This window comes from Hydra vulgaris, chromosome 06 (genome assembly GCF_038396675.1).
Source record: "Hydra vulgaris chromosome 06, alternate assembly HydraT2T_AEP".
NCBI classification, from domain to species: domain Eukaryota; kingdom Metazoa; phylum Cnidaria; class Hydrozoa; order Anthoathecata; family Hydridae; genus Hydra; species Hydra vulgaris.
The window spans coordinates 6,556,806-6,573,936 of NC_088925.1; the positions used below are offsets into that span (position 1 = coordinate 6,556,806).

The 17,131-nt window shown below is 27.5% G+C and overlaps 1 protein-coding gene across 2 annotated transcripts in view; it reads right to left on the minus strand.

Moving 5' to 3' along the window:
* LOC100208216 (uncharacterized) overlaps positions 1 to 12,095 on the minus strand; it is a 137,312-nt gene extending 125,217 nt beyond the window's left edge. For both annotated transcript variants that reach the window (XM_065799082.1, XM_065799081.1), the window contains exon 1: positions 11,298 to 12,095. In XM_065799082.1, the coding sequence (XP_065655154.1) occupies positions 11,298 to 11,640 (343 nt within the window). In that variant the 5' untranslated portion in view covers positions 11,641 to 12,095. The remainder of the gene's footprint in view (positions 1 to 11,297) is intronic.
* Between the last annotated feature and the right edge of the window lie 5,036 nt (positions 12,096 to 17,131).

The window sequence follows — 17,131 nt, forward strand, 5'->3', positions numbered from 1 at the left end:
AAAAAAAAGCCTAAAACCCAGTGCAGATCTTGCATAAGACTCACTTTTTACGTACTTACTAAATTGTGGTGTCTGAAAAAAACGTCCACCCTTAGTAAGGTTTACTGTTCTTTGATTCGTCATTTGAATCAATTAATTTAACTTTATTAAATTAATTTATCAAAGTAATTAAACTTTATTAAATATAATATATTGTATATATATATATATATATATATATATATATATATATATATATATATATATATATATATATATATATATATATATATATATATATATATATATATATATATATTATATATATATATTATATATATATATATATATATATATATATATATATATATATATATATATATATATATATATATATATATATATATTAGGGTTATCACTTTTTTTTAATCTCATGCTCCTGTACTGTAGTTTGATGAATTTTTGCCTTAAAAGCACGAAATGAACTATCATTTCGTGCTTTTTAGGTAAAAGTTCATCAAACTGCAGGAGCATGGGGTTGAAAAAAAGTCATAACCCTAATATATATATATATACATATATATATATATATATATATATATATATATATATATATATATATATATATATATATATATATATATATATATATATATATATATATATATATATATATAGTAATAGTAATAGTACTATACAAGCTGCTGTAACGACTATTGTCGCGGAGCATAAAGTTTAAAATTTATACTTTAACAGCCGTTAACAAATGTTTATCTAGTCTAGCTTTAAAAGAATTTACTGTAATTGCAGAAACCACTTTTTCAAGTAAAGCATTTCAATGAGGTATCACTCTGTTCGTAAAAAAATTGTGTCACGGGGTTGTTTTTGCAAATTCTCTTTCAAATTTCATTGAATGACCTCTTAGACTTTGGAAGGCTTTATGATGCTTTTTATACCACAATATCTTATCAATCCCAGTTGTTATTTTGAAAAACTCAATACGATCACCTCTTGTACGTCTTGTTTCCAGAGTTGTGAGACCCAACTTTGTCAACCTTTCAGTATAACTTAGATGTTTTAGTTCAGGTGCTAGCTTTGTTGCTCGACTTTGAATTTTTTCAAATATCATTGATATCGTTTTTATTACCTGGACTCCACACTGGAACTGCGAATTCCAGGTGTGGTCTAACCAGCGATATGTATAATTGCCTTACCATTTCAGTATTAAGATAAGTAAAGCTTTTTCTTATTAAGATTCTTTGTGCTTTACTTGTAGCAGCTTGAACCTGATGATTCCATTTTATATTGGATGAAACTATTACACCTAAGTCTAATTCTTTTGTTGTCGTATTTAGAAGAAAACTTTGATTGTCTTTTTTCATAGAGTAGTTATATTTAATATTTTTTCTTCCAATGTGCATAACACTGCATTTGCTTATGTTAAAATTCATTAACCATACATTTGACCATTCAGTTAACAAATCAATGTCATTTTGCATATTAATTAGTTGATTATGTTCTTTTATAACAGATATGATTTTAGTATCATCAGCATATAGTTTTGTTATTGAAGAGATTGGGGAAGATCATTGATATATAACAGAAAAAGAAGAGGACCCAATACAGAACCCTGTGGCACACTACTATAAACCTCGCACCAATCTGATACAGCTTCACCCATTACCACTCTTTGTTTTCTGTTTTTTAAAAAAGAATCAATCCAATTTAAAATATTGCCTTTTATTCCATACTTAGAAGTTTTATATATGAGTTGATAGTGGGGTACCTTATCGAACGCCTTTGGAACAATTTATCAACTGGATAACCATCTTCAATTTCAGTTGTAATAGTATCGAAAGTTTCTTATAGGTTTGTTAGGCACCCTTTATTTTGCACAAATCCATGTTGTTGAGGCGTTAACAGATTGTTTTCTGTTATATAAATTATCAGTTTTTTTCTTATTATTTTCTCTATTATCTTACTTGGTATCGATGTTAAAGAGATAGGTCTGTTGATTGTGCGAATCTTTCTGGTCTCCTTTTTTAAAAATTGGTGCAATGTTTGCAGATTTCCATAATTCTGGCAGCTCTCCTGAATGAATCGATTTCTTGAATATTAAAGACAATGGTTGGGATAATCCTTCTGCACAGCGCTTTAGCACATAAGGACTGATATTATCACAACCAAGTGACTTGTTTTCATTAAGTTCTAATAAATAATTAAGTACAATATCTTCTTTTAGTTTTTGGTCCCAGTCACATTCAAATAATTGGATTGTTTTATTGATGAAATGTGGTAGGTCTTGATTTTCTTTGACAAATACTGATTGGAAACTACAGTTTAGTAGATTAGCAATGACTTTTTTTATCAGTTATTATTTTATTGTCACTAGTTTTAAGTGCTAGTAGTTTTGTATGTGTTTGATTTTTTCTTTGTGCATAGAAGAGTTTTGGGTTATGTTTTACATCTTTTGCTAAGTTTATTTCATAATCAAAAATAGATTTTTAATCATTTTATTAACTAGTTTGTATTCATTATTTAAGTTTGTATTTTTGAAGTTTGTAGCACGCTCTGTGCACCATAGACTACGTTTTTTTCTAATTAGATTCTTGATATTTTTATTGATGCAAGGATTTTGGATAGAACTAGTGGGTTTGAAGTGGTGAGGAATATATCGTTTGCAAGCTTCTTCATAAATTTTTAAAAAGTATTCATAACATTGTTTTGTATTCATTTTATCTAATATTTCATCCCAATTTACTTTATAAAACATGATATTCATTTCTTGGTATTTTCCTTTTCGAAAAATTAAATCTCTTATTGTTGAACTTTTTTTCACATGAATTGAGTATGTTGGTTTCCCATTTTAAGATGTAATGGCTTTTAGTCATTTGACCAAGTGCAGCATCATATTCAATGTTGAATACTAAATCTAGATTGTCAGATATTATTAAATCTAATATATTTGTTGGTTTATCAATAGCCATTTGAAAAGTTGGTTTGCTAACTATTCGATGTAAATAACTGTTTTTCAAATTATTAATAAATGCTCTGCTTGTTTGGCAGTTTTGTTTTAGCTCGATAGTTCCATCTTCATTCCAAATAATATTTGGGTAATTAAAATCATCAACGATCATTACATTTGAGTATATTCCATTCATTACTTCCTTTTTTGTAGGTTTTATTAATTCATTAATTTAAAAATAAATTTGCATTATTTATTAAGTCACTACTGTTTGGTGGTCTGTATATACATCCAACTAATATGTTTTTTGTTTTATGAAGTACAATGCTACACCATATTTGTTCAACTTCTTTATATAAAGGTGAAACCGATACTTCATAAACAATTATATCATATTTTGTAAAAATTGCGACACCTCCACCTTGTTTATTTGTTCTATTATTGTAAAAGCAGTTGTAGTTGTTAATATTAATAATTGAGTCATTTTTGAACCATGTTTCAGTAATAAGTATGATATCTGGTGAATCGATCATAATTTTTGTTTCAAACTCTGCTATTTTATTTACTAAAGATGTAGAATTTGTATACCAATACTTAAGATAATTATATTTCTTATTGAATGGGAAAATACTGTCAGATTTGTTTTTATTTATATATATATATATATTATATTTACATTTGTATATATATTATTTACATATATATATATATATATATATATATATATATATATATATATATATATATATATATATATATATATATTATTTATATATATATTATATATTATATTTACATATTACAAGCGTAGGTAATTATTAGGGAGGTGGGAGGACTTTAAAGTACGCATGGCAACAGGGGGAATGAAGGAGTGGGGTGGATCTGATTTTATGGACAACCCCTAAGTGCAAATTTGCGTAAGTACAAATGTACAAAATTTGCACTTACACAAATTCACCTGCAGTTCTTTTATTTAAATAACGTCGATCTTCAGCCTGTTCAAAGAATATTTTTTAATTTTATTGAAACAAATGAAAGTTTAATTTTTATTAAACTTTCATTTGTTTCAATAATATTACAAATATTAAAATATTAAGATATTTTAATAAAATATTAATATATACAATCAAATTTAGATATTTTTTGAAAAAGAATTTTAAGTGTGAAAGACTTAAAAATTTAATAGAATTATATAAAAATAATGTAGGTTGCTATTTATATAAGTCTTTTCATTAAACTATATCCACCAGTCCTACTAGCAACCCCTTTTTATTCTTTATTTACGAAAAGTGTTCAGGGAATAAAATTTGTTTATATAACATTTGTTAACTTTGAATTGTGCAGGTAAATTTTTTTTTTAGCTTTTGCAGATTTAGTACGCATTAGCATGCCATTGTGTTTAAAAATTGTGAATTAAAAACTGAAAAGAAATACGCATAGAGGAGAGTGGGACACCATGATACATGGGGCACCATGAAACATTGTAGTTGTAGAGGCATCTTAAGAGTTGTGACTACTACTTTCATATTGTAACACAGTTACTAATAGAGCTACGTTTTGAAAAAAAAAATCATATCATTTGACATCATTAGGCCTGCCAGGGGTCGAAATTTGTGTTGTCTTGATGACAAAGTAATTTATTGGTTTTTAAAGTTCATAAGTTTTGAGGTATCTTATTCGATGTGTCTATCAGTAAGTAACATTATTTATAAACTACAATCCATGGGCTCTTTACTTGACTAAATAAAAAAAATTTTCTTTATTAAACTAACTGCTTGTTTTTTTATTTTTTATTTATTTGCTTACTTACTTTTCAATATCTTAAAAATGAATATGTAAGATTCTTAAATGTTATTGAATATCATAAAATAATAAAATTTGGTAATGATCTACAGAGTTTTTAAAACATTTTAAAACGTTTTTTAATCATTTTTATAGCTCTTAGTAGGATTTTTTTTAACTATTTAAGAAAAAATGGCTCTTAATTTAAAATAAGTTGCCAACACCTGACCATAACGATCAACAATAAATTTGACGGCAATTTGTTAACTAGTTGTATTTTTGAAAAAATTATTGTTATTTTTAGTTTTATTGCATCAAAAAAATAAAAACAGCGCAAAGAAAATAAAACCCACAATATTTTTACTTGCTTTAAATAGATAAGGTTTCTTAACTAAAACAAAGTGCTTAGCCAGCAAAATTTTTAGGAAGGTTTTATCTGTACATGCTTATCGACAAAAATATTTTCTTTGCGCGAAATTTTTCAAGAAAAAAAAAGCCGCCTCTAAAGCAGGGCCGTCCCGAAGAGAATTTAAAGGAAGGGGGGGGGCTGACGTACCTGTTTCTTGCCAACTAAGGGGGGCTAGACACCCCTACGCCCCTCTATTTCTCGAAACGCCTCTGCTTAATAGAGATTTTTTTTTTTTAAATATAATTTTGCTGTATGATAAATATTTCAATGCTCATAAATTTACGACCATACATGGTACTTGACTTTTTTAATAAAAAGTATTAAACTAGTTATTACGAAATTAATTTATATTTTCAACTGCAACGACTTCACAATATCCGCATGTCTTTTTTTCCAACGCAAGTTAAAACAATAAGTAAAAACTTAAATAAGTAAAAAAAGAGAATAGAACATAACTAATGAACTTAGGAGAAAAGGTTTTTTGTTTATTTTTATACAGTATACATTTCTTAAATAATGTTTTTTGTTTCGCTTGTTATGCGGAACGAGTTTCGTCACCTTACTGGTGTTCAGATACGCATTAAAGAAATCAAAAAATAAGCAGAATTTATTGCATAAACAAACATTTCACTAAATTTAGCAAATGTGCTTGGAGTTTCAGCTGCTGTGATCTCTGTTACACTTTTTAAAACTATGGAGCAGGTATTCCTATTTTTCTCTTCCTCAATTCAAGCTGGGATATTTTGATATCTGACACTGGTTAAAGTGCGTAATAAAAACACGACGGAGTGCAAGGGAAAATGCATTTAGTGTTGTGAAAAGCAAATACTCAAAAATCTTAAAATCTGTGGAATAATTAACTTGTTACGAGGAAAACAGATATACTAGATCACATGCTGGGGTACTGTTAATTGCATTAAAATCATTTTTGTTTTTGTTTTCTGGAATCGTGGGAGTCAGTCCTTTGGAACACAAATGATTCACAGATCTGCCTACAAACAAAAGGATTTTAAAACATACAAGATTTTTTTTTAAACATATATATACAAATTTTAAACTGAGAATAGGACTCAATTAGTTAATAAAGCAATATTTTATGCAAAAGAACTTTGTGGTAATCTGGGCACAATCATAGATTATTGATATAGAAAAAAGAAACATAAAAAAATTAGTTAAGAAGAGATTAGTCATAAAAAAATTAGTTAAGAAGAGAAATGTTTTTTTCCCTTGACAGAGTGATCCAAGAAATCATGACAAAATTTGAACAGTTTTGTGTTCTTCCTGTAAAATATACCATTCTTACTCCATCAAATCTTTTGAATGATAAATACAAATTTTAATTTCTGGGTTTTGACCATGATGGCATTAATGAAGAAGAGTTTCTACTTGAAAAGAAAAAATTTCAAAATTTTATTTCTGTTGCCGCATCACAAGAAAAAACAAAAACAAGGATGGATGGTCCACTTGAACTTTTGCAGTTCATTCTAAATAACAGCCTTAAAATCTCAGTTCTTAGTTAGACTGCTACGAGTTTTTCTTACAACTGCTGTTATTCTGGCTAGTTGCAAGAGAAGTTTTTTGAAACTAATATTGATAAAAAGTTACTTTAGATTTACAATCAGTACCCTGCGTTCAAGAAACCTAGCCATAGTATCCATTGAACAGAAACTGAGTAATGAAATTGACTTTGAAAGTCTCATTAATGACTTAGCTAACAGAAAAGCAAGAAAAATAAACTTTTAATTTTGTGACAAAGTCAACTTTTTGCAATTTGTGGGCGAAGAAAATCAGATTTTGCACCTGACAGGATAAACCCTTGCTACGCCACTGATAATCAACTGACCGTCAACAAATTGAAGAAAATGTGGTTTATGATAATAAATATTATTACTTTTGATTTTACTTTATATTAGTTAAAGGTTTATTGTTTTTATTTGATTAATACATTTTTATAATTTTGTTTGATTAAAATCAAAATTTTATTTGAATAATATATTTTTATAATATAATTTTATATTATTATATATTATGTATACTCAGTGGGCACGCGTTGTCTGGGGGACGTCAGTAAGACGTCACACGCACATCTAGTCGTCTGTAAGACGTCCGACGGAAGTCCTACGGACGACGCATGCCCACTGGGTAACTTTATATAGTTTTTTTTTCTAATGGGGTAGAGCGGAAAAAGTTGAGCAATTTTTTCTAAATCTAACAGATTTCATGAACAGCAGGGGCATTGAAAAACAGAAAATTTTCAAAATTGTCTTGTAATAGCTCTAAATATATGCGATATAATAAATTATCACTGGATTTAAAAAATTTTTGGAATAAAAAATATTTTTAGAGGTGCCCAAAGTCAATTGAACATTTACAGGATCCCTAATATTTTTGAAAAAAAAGTTCTACAAAAGCGAAATTTTATAAAAAGTTCAAAACTAATATTTGTTTCATGTAAAAATTATTATTTTGAATTTTATTGCATAATAACTATAGTTTTTTAACTAAAAATATAAAAAGTGTACTTTTACAAGTTTTTCGATAATATTTTTTTGATATGTTTTTTTATAAAACAATTACTATTTTCAAACTTTTTATAAAATTTCACTTCTTTTGAGTACCAGGTTGACTTACTTTTGAAGAATTTTTTTCCCCAGAATATTAGGGGCCCTATAAATGTTCAAGGGATTTGGAGTACCTCAGGAAAAAAATTTTTTTTGAAATTTTTTGTTAATCCAGTGGTATTTTAATATATCGCATATATTTAGAGCTATTACAAGACAGTTAAAAAAAATTATATTTTTTAATGCACCCTAATGAACAGTGTGTCGTATTTACATAATTTTATCATTAATGAAAAGATAATTTAAGGATCTAAAAAAAAAATTTCAGGGTAAGTTGAGCAGCCGTGTGGAGCATGTTGAGCAATCAACAGATAAATGAGTTTATATGAAACGGAACTTGAATAAATCATCAATAAAACTATCGCTAACAGTAATTATGTCTATAATTTATAAACTTTTTAATTTATACACTTAATGACTTAAGTAAGAAAAGTAAAAAAATTAAATAATAAGAAAGTGTCATAAATCATAAAAGTATTATTTTATACAATTATCTGAAACTTTGAAGCATGATTTAAAAATGACTAATTTTTTAAATATATATTACGTAACGTAAAGTTCTTTTTTATCAAAGTTTTTTCTTTGAGTTCGATAGTTCAGTTTGGTTTATTTTTTTCAAAGCTGCTCAACTTACGACAAACCCAAAAACTTCTTACTACTATACAACCTCCTAAGGTTGTTTTAGATAAAGAAATAAAAGTTTTAGGTTTTACAGCTAAATATAATCTAAAGTAAACATAGTAAAAAACAGCTAATTGTAATCAATATCCGATAAATTGGTAAAATATCAACTCAGGGTTGATGTGATGGCTTTTTGATGGCAAGGTTGATGTGATTGCATCTGTGATAACAGATAAAAAAATTTTAAGCATCTAAGAGAAAAATAACAATACTTTTTTTTACTTTTTTGGTCCAAAATAGAAAAAGTACTTGTGTATCTTTCTCAACTGCCTTCCTACAACCTTTGGTTGCGCATTGTGTTACCATTCTAGTTCCCTAACTTTCATCCATTTGTTGTTCTATCATGCAATGCTTAGTTTTTGAGATATTTGAATTGCCAACCTGCCTCTATGCTCAACTAGCCCTGCACTACCCTATTTCTATCGTTTTGTTTGTTTGTGGAATGAGAAAACTCTTGTTTTTTAAAAATTTAGAAAACAGTTTGTTGCATATAAACCATTCTTTTTATTTATTTTATAAATTTTTGTACAGCGTAGAACTCCTCAGGTAAAGTTATTTTAAGTATTTTTGATTATTTCTAGATTTTTACGTTGGTAGTATTATTTTCTATTTTTAATAGAGTAATTTCCAAACTAGAGTAATTTAGTATCTTTTATTGCATAATTTTCCATAATTTTATAAGGTGGAAATGATTTTCTTTCTTTTTTTTACAGGAAATAGCTGATTTAGCTTTATAGTCAAATCTCAACACAACACAAATTACGGGTAAAACTTGCGCCCACCAAGAAGAACATGTATGGTGTTAAATAAAGTGTTATCAACACAAAACAAGTTGCGCGGCATTTTTTAGTAGATTAATAATTTATAGTTTTTTTGTTTAAATTTTATATATATTTAAGGTGGAATGCAAGAAGCAAACTTGAGTCAAGTTCGACTTGAACTTTACATTTTAACCAATAGCGGCAGAGTATTTTTTGTGGGGAAAACCCATACTCTGTCGCTATTGGTTAAAATGTAAAGTTCAAGTCGAACTTGAGTCAAGTTCACTTCTTACATTCCACCCTTAAACTTAATTTTTTTATACCCATTTAAATAATTCAGATTGTTATCAGTAGCGATCAGTAGCGAAAGGTCACGATAAAAATAACAGTTTATTAGCTAAGTTAATTATGAAACTATTTTCTTTGAACCGATTTACACATCTGAAGATTCTGAAGATTTCAATCAATTAGGTCAATCCGCGCATTATGTAAATCGGATTTTGGTCAGTCATTACGATGTCCGACCTAAAAATCCAAACCAGTTTTGTTAACTATCTAAAAATGCATGTGATCTAACTAACTGGACGCAGTTACACAATTTGTTTAAATAAAGGCATTTAGTTAAACTGGAAATTAAATGAAATAATGTCTAGTAGACTTAAAGTACAATGCAAGTACGTCAACTAACGTAAAATGCATTTCAGCAAAAAAATATGAGCTGCGTAGTAGCCATAATAGCCATATCTTTGTGCCCTAAATGTCCTAAGCTTGTAAAAAATAATTCATTTTATTTTTATGAAATAATAATAATTTCTTATTTTTTGAAATATCTAACACCTATTGTTTTTTGTATGCTCTTGATATTAGAAAACACCTTTAACAAAAAATAACTCCTGATACTGTGTATATATATATATATATATATATATATATATATATATATATATATATATATATATATATATATATATATATATGCGCAAAACAATAGTCTTACGTAACTACGTTATGTAAGACTATTGTTATACGTGGATGGTTTCATTTAATTTAATCTTTGAGTTTGTGGTTGCTTGATAGAAACTCTAAACATTTATATGTTTATATTTATGACAGTATATACCATGACAAAAGACTTTATAAAATTTGTAATCCTCTCAATTTATTGGGGTTTGAACTTTGTAAGGTCATAAATTTTGAACGTTAAGAGATAATCGTATGAAGTTTAAAATCTATATATGAATATAAATTTAGTTGGGACTAGTAAAAAAATACTTTACAACTATGTTGCTTTCACATTTATGGCAGCTGTGACCAAAACTTTAGAGCTTTTTTGTTTTCAGGCTCCTATTATGCAAGTTTTTGCAAAATATCCTTATTTGACATAATTGAAGTATAACTCAAAACCTTTGGAGTTTGCTTCATGTCTGAAATCTCAAACATCAAAAAATGCTGCATCTGCTTCTTTATATAAAGTGTACATACTAATAACTCAACAAAGACCTCGAGATATCTTAATGTAATAAATTTTGCCAACAACACAAATTTATTTTGTTTCTCAATCTCAATCAATGACCTTTTTAATGCATGAACAATAACCAGTGGGCACGGGAACCTAAATAAGATGTTTTTTGAACGTTCAAAAGACGTTTAAAAGACGTCTTTTTTACCTCCTGTGCTCACTGAGTAGACTTGAAAACTTAATTAAATTAAATGTTATTGCTAAATACAGAAAAACTAAATACTTTATGTTTCATTCTAAATAACAAAAACAAAATATGAACAATACTGCCATCACTAAAAGTAGAAAACGTAACCATTGAATGAACAAGTAAGTTTCTTTTAAATATAATAAACACTCAATTTTCATAAAACATTGTGAAATCTATGTTGTCCCAAAATATTCTAAGATCTCTTTTTTTATCGAAAAAGTAATCTTAATGCAAATACAATATGGGCAAGTAAACACAAATCCAAGTTAAAACTCTTCATATAAGTCAGGAACATCCATCAGGATAAGTTTATAATAAACATAAATTCCCCCATGCTAAACCTTTACTAAAATCCATAAATTTGTATTTGCACTGATTAAAAACACTCACCTGTATTAAAAGACTTTACTTTTGAAACTGCTATAAGTTGATTGTTATCTCCAATAAACAATAAAATGTTTTTGTTTTTGTATATAAAGGAGCATTCAAATGAGTAAACTGGATTCCATGTTAGCTTTATAGTTTGAAAATTTGTGCTTCCAAGAATAGTTCCCAAAATGTCAACTTCAATTTCTGTTGAATTGTGAAAGACTGTAAGAACATTTCCAATAATAATTAACTTTGTATTATTATTTGCTATGTATGAGTTTTCTTTAGGACATACTTCGGAATAAAATGTTGTGCTTTCAAATGTTCCAAATAATAAAAATATTACAGTTAAATGTAGCATCATCTTTTTAAAAACCTAGAAGCACATCATTAAGGGTCAGTTAAAGTTCTTTAATTTTTATTACTTAGAATATAATTTTTAAACGTTTTCGTGGAAATTTTATTATACTCGCTGATGCTCATTCATAAGTTGAAAATTTGACTGTGAAGTTTTGGAGAACCGTTTTATAATAAAATTGGTTATGCTATATTTAAAAAAAAAAAAAAAAAAGCTTCCTTTCCAAAACATATCGATAGATAAACAAACAACGTTTCAAAAAAATTATTTCCGCTATTGTTATTGGTTTTTCAACGGAAAATGTTTTTTATTATTTTATATTTTTTTTTAATTGAAAATATATTTTGGGATATGAGTATTGGTAATGGCAGCCACATTATGTAAAGAAATACTTTAAAAAAATGTTTTCTGCGTTTTTAAGTTTTACTTAGAATTCAAAAAACACGCTGTGTTGTACAGTCATATAGAAGTTTTAGTGTTGACATTGTGAACGAGCTCGACGTTTTGCGTAAATAAAACGCAGTATGAGCTTAAAGGAAGCTCTGTCTTCGTTAAAAAGAATTTTTTTACAATGTTGTTATTTCTTTACGAAGAAGGAAATATTGAGCCACAGCATGAAAAATAATTAAAACTACGTTATGTAACCATTTTAAAATTGAAATATATAAGATATACTCTATATAATATTTAAAATATAAAATTTCTTTTTAAATAGACAAATACCTTTGCGTTAGTTTTTCTATTTGTGACATTTAACATTAATTTTATAAGGCGATTGTGTAAACAAAACAATAACAACTATATATATATATATATATATATATATATATATATATATATATATATATATATATATATATATATATATATATATACATATATATATATATATATATATATATATATATATATATATATATAATATATATATATATATATATATATATATATATATATATATATATATATATATATATATATATATATATATACATATATATATAAAATAAACTCTTTCTCAAAAATAGATTTAAAAATCTTAAAGTTATTTTTTTTTTTTAAAGTTGTTATTTCTAAAATAGCAATTTGAAATTTAAACAGAAAACAAAAAATGGTAACATAATAACTTAATTGCAGTTAAGTTTTATAATACTTTTTATTTGTTTATTAGTTTTTTTTTGGGTGCTATCAAGGTGCTCCAAAACATTTTTACGGTCTTATCACAGAGCCAAAACGTTTTTTAGGTCTTATCACAGTGCTCTACGGACTAGTATTCAACTACGAAGTTAATGTCTCACAAAGCTCATAAAGCTCTTGATCTTGATGACCTTGATGCAGATGTTACTTGTTGTTTTGTTCAAGATGGAGTTTAGTTTAGTTGTATTTTTTGTATATTGTAATTCTTATAAATATACAAAGTTTGTTATGTTTTTAATTTAACATACACTTTATGAAGTATTCCTAAACTCCAATTGTATGATCAAATTTTTTTTTAGTGTGGTCTCTAAAGACACGGAAGCTACATAGCTACAATTAAAAAACTTAACTGTCAATACCCAGTAAACACAGATTGGTTTAGAATCGGTCAATATTTAGTTGAAATCGGACAAAAATAAATAAAACATTTAACGACCTATTATTGACCAAAAATCGACGCTTTTTGAAATGTACATTTCAAACTTTTTTATATATGCGTTTACTAAATGTCAAATATCAACTTATATTAATCAATATTGTAAACCAACTTATATTAAACAAAATTGTAAAATTGTATTTAAACGTAAACATTTAAACATATGCGTTTATTAAACGTCGATCAAATGTTTACAATATTGACTAATATAAGTCAATATTCTAGACGTTTAATTAACATTTAATCAACGTATATTATATTATAATATAGTATTATTGCCATTGGTCAGAAGACTCACATGACAGTTTAAACAATGCGGTTTAAATATACACAATTAAGACAAACAAAAGTATAGCTATTAGAAAGTAGACATTCAAAATATTAAAAAACGCATAATATCTAAATTGAAGATAATATTAAATAGTTTAGAGTAATTTAGAGTCTAATTTTTTTATATCAGTCAAAACAGTTTTATATATTTAATTAGAACTAGTCGTGGAGTATAATTTTTTTTTATAAGTCAAAACTAACTGTTTTGACTGATATAAAAAAATTAGACTCTACGACTAGTTCTAATTAAATATATAAAAGTGATGACGGACTTAAAAACGACGCACCCATGACTTGGCAAATAACGAAGATTTTCGTTATTAAATAAGACTTTACCGCGTTTTCAAGATTCACTTCCTTACAACAACTAAAAGCAAAACAACTAATAAATAAATAATAAACAAGTTTCGGGTGCGTCGTTTTAAATCATGGAAGTTAAAAGGCTCTTTTAGCGACAATCAATTCCAGCTAACTTCCTAAATACCAACAAACCAATGAACTTGGTTTATTGATAAAATAGTTTCTAAAACAATGGACAATGTTTTAGAAACTATCGGCCAGATTTACACGGCGCTAGTGCACTTTTGCACTCCCCCCCCCCCCTTTTTTTTTTTATTGTGCTGGTTATGAAAGATCGTTGTTTAAAACGAAGAAAATTGGTGTCCATTTTGTTTTTTCACCTACCCAAAGTGCTCTTTGACTTGAAGAAAAAAAAATTCTCTACCAAAACGCTAATATTCGCCATTTTCTTAACACCATTGTGTTTTGTTACTTCAAGCGATGTTAATTTTGAAAACGACATGGTTTTCACGGTCGCACCGCCTTATTTTAATATAGGACGTTGAAAGTGACGATAATGAACACTTAGTAATATAGTTGCGAATATTAGAAATCCTTTAATATAAAATTCCAAACAGCATTGATAGCTTAAATGATTAATTACTTCCTAAATTCTTGCATTTAAGATCATTCAAAATTTAACCACATTAAATCAGTAAAAAATTGCTTTAAAGTACTTTAATTAAGATTAGCTCCTTCTAAACTTCATGGCTCTATGATTTTCTTTGATGATTGAGTTTGATTTTATTTCTCTGACCCAAATTGGATTAAGATTTGCAAACAATTTGGACGCTACCATTCGTTGGTGCAGAGCATATGGTTTGATTGCAGAAACAATGCATTGTCCTTAATGTGCCAAACCTTACATACAGCAAAATTACTCACGGGCTGTGGACCTTGTTATTTGGAGATGTACGGTTAAACGTTGCAAAAGTACTTTCAGTATTAGAAAAAGCAGTTTTTTTGAAAATCTCATTTGGAATTATGGCAAATTATCGGCATAACGTACATATGGTGCAGAAACGCCTGGTCGAGCCGCGGATTATCTTATGAGGATAATAAACATGAATTGAACATTGGCAGTCAACATTCAGCTGTTGATTGGAACCAATTTTGCCGAGACGTCTGTGCTTCCTATTTTATTAATTATCCGGAACCAATAGGAGGACCAAGACGTGTTGTTGAGATTGATGAATCTCTGTTCTCAAAAAGAAAAAATGAAGACGGGCACTTAATACCACAAAAGGGTTTTTTAATTCCCGTAGCAAATCGTGACGCAGCAACTTTAATGCCAATTCTACACCAATGGATCCTTCCAGGTTCAATAGTATGGAGTGACATGTGGACTGCATACAAAAACTTACCAGCGCCCGCATACCTAAATGGCACAGTCAACCACAGTGTAAATTTTGTTGACAAGTGTAACAACGAATCATATTGAAGCGATGTGGTGTCGAGCAAAAGCGAAAATTAAAACAATGATGAGACCTACCAACCGTGAGTTGATTCCATACTACTTGTCAGAATTTGTGAGGGCGCGGCGTTTTAGAGAACACCGTTTCTTTCATTTTTGGAGCGAAGTTACTTCAAGCTATCCTGTCTAACCTCCGCTAACAAACGTTGTCTTTGTCAACTTTATTTTAACATACTAGAAAACTATTTTAAATCAATTTATAAAAATGAGAAAATAGCAGTTGCAAAATTATAAAAACCTTTTAACTAATAAAAGTGGCTACTTTTGTAATAGTTATGTGTTTAAAAACTGCATTTGTTACATGAATGTTTTAATTTTAAGTAATAAAAACCAGGCTATTCTCTGTTAACATGGAAGTGGTTTTTAAATTATTGAATTAAAACTAAACATGTTAAGAAAATGGCGAATATTAGCGTTTTGGTGGGGAACTTTTTTTTCAAATCAAAGTTAGAGCACTTTGGGTTGGTGAAAAAAAAAAAGGATATCAATTTTCTTCATTTTAAACAACGATCTTTCATAATCTGCAATAATGCCGATTGACACAGTTAAACAATTTCAGTTGCTGGTCTCTGGTTATGAAAGTCCAACAACAAGAACTTTTTTATAAGTTTTATATACAACTGAACAGCCTAAATTCATTTTGTAAACGTTGGTATGATTAATTCATCTTTGCTATAATCAAGAGGTATATTAACTAAATGTTTATTTGTTTATTTTAATGGCATTTTAGTTTATTTTAGTTAAATTTAAAATATATATATATATATATATATATATATATATATATATATATATATATATATATATATATATATATATATATATATATATATATATATATATATATATATATATATATATATATATATATATATATATATATATATATATATATGGAATAAAGCTGGTAAACCACTGCATATTTATGTCGGGACTTTTTACTAATTTTTTAATGCCAAAAATGAACATGAATGATAGAGGAAATTTTGGGAAACTCCCATTCCTAAAATCGTTTTTATTTAAAGCTGTTATTGGTAATTCCAATTTTGATTTTTAAATGTACTTTTATATAACTGTTTCACCGTAGTTTTTTGCGGTTACAAAAACAGACAGGATACAAAAAAAAATGAATCATGCCTATTTGTTGTTAATTTCAATAATTATTCTTCTTTTAGAATCTATAATATACAACTTTCCAACTTCGTCAATAGCCAAAGCACAAAGTGCTATTGCCTCTATTTAAAACAAGCCTCATCGCGGAAAGAATGGTCGAGAAAAGAAATCTTTAAGGACAAATAAGATGGTGTGATTAATGAAGATCAAGAATCTAAAAACGACGAATGTTGCTAATGATGTTGCGCGTGAACTGGCGCATGATAAACAAGTATTAGACGGATACGAGAAATATTTTTGATGATGCATAAACCAGAGAACATAGTGATTCAAAATATATGTTTATGAGTTTATTAATAATATCAGTAATCTTTAACTTAATCTTAAAGTAAACTTTTATTTTTCTGCTAAATGAGATAATGACGTTAGAAATTGTTACTACAAAATTTCCTCAGCAAAGGCTTAGCGATTACATTTTTTGAGGGATATTGAAGCATAAACAATTATAGTGCGATTGTATTTTTTATCCTGCTATTTATGGGGTAATCAATAAATATAGTATGCCGTCTAAAAATCTTCACTATTATATTATTAGTATAAACTTATAT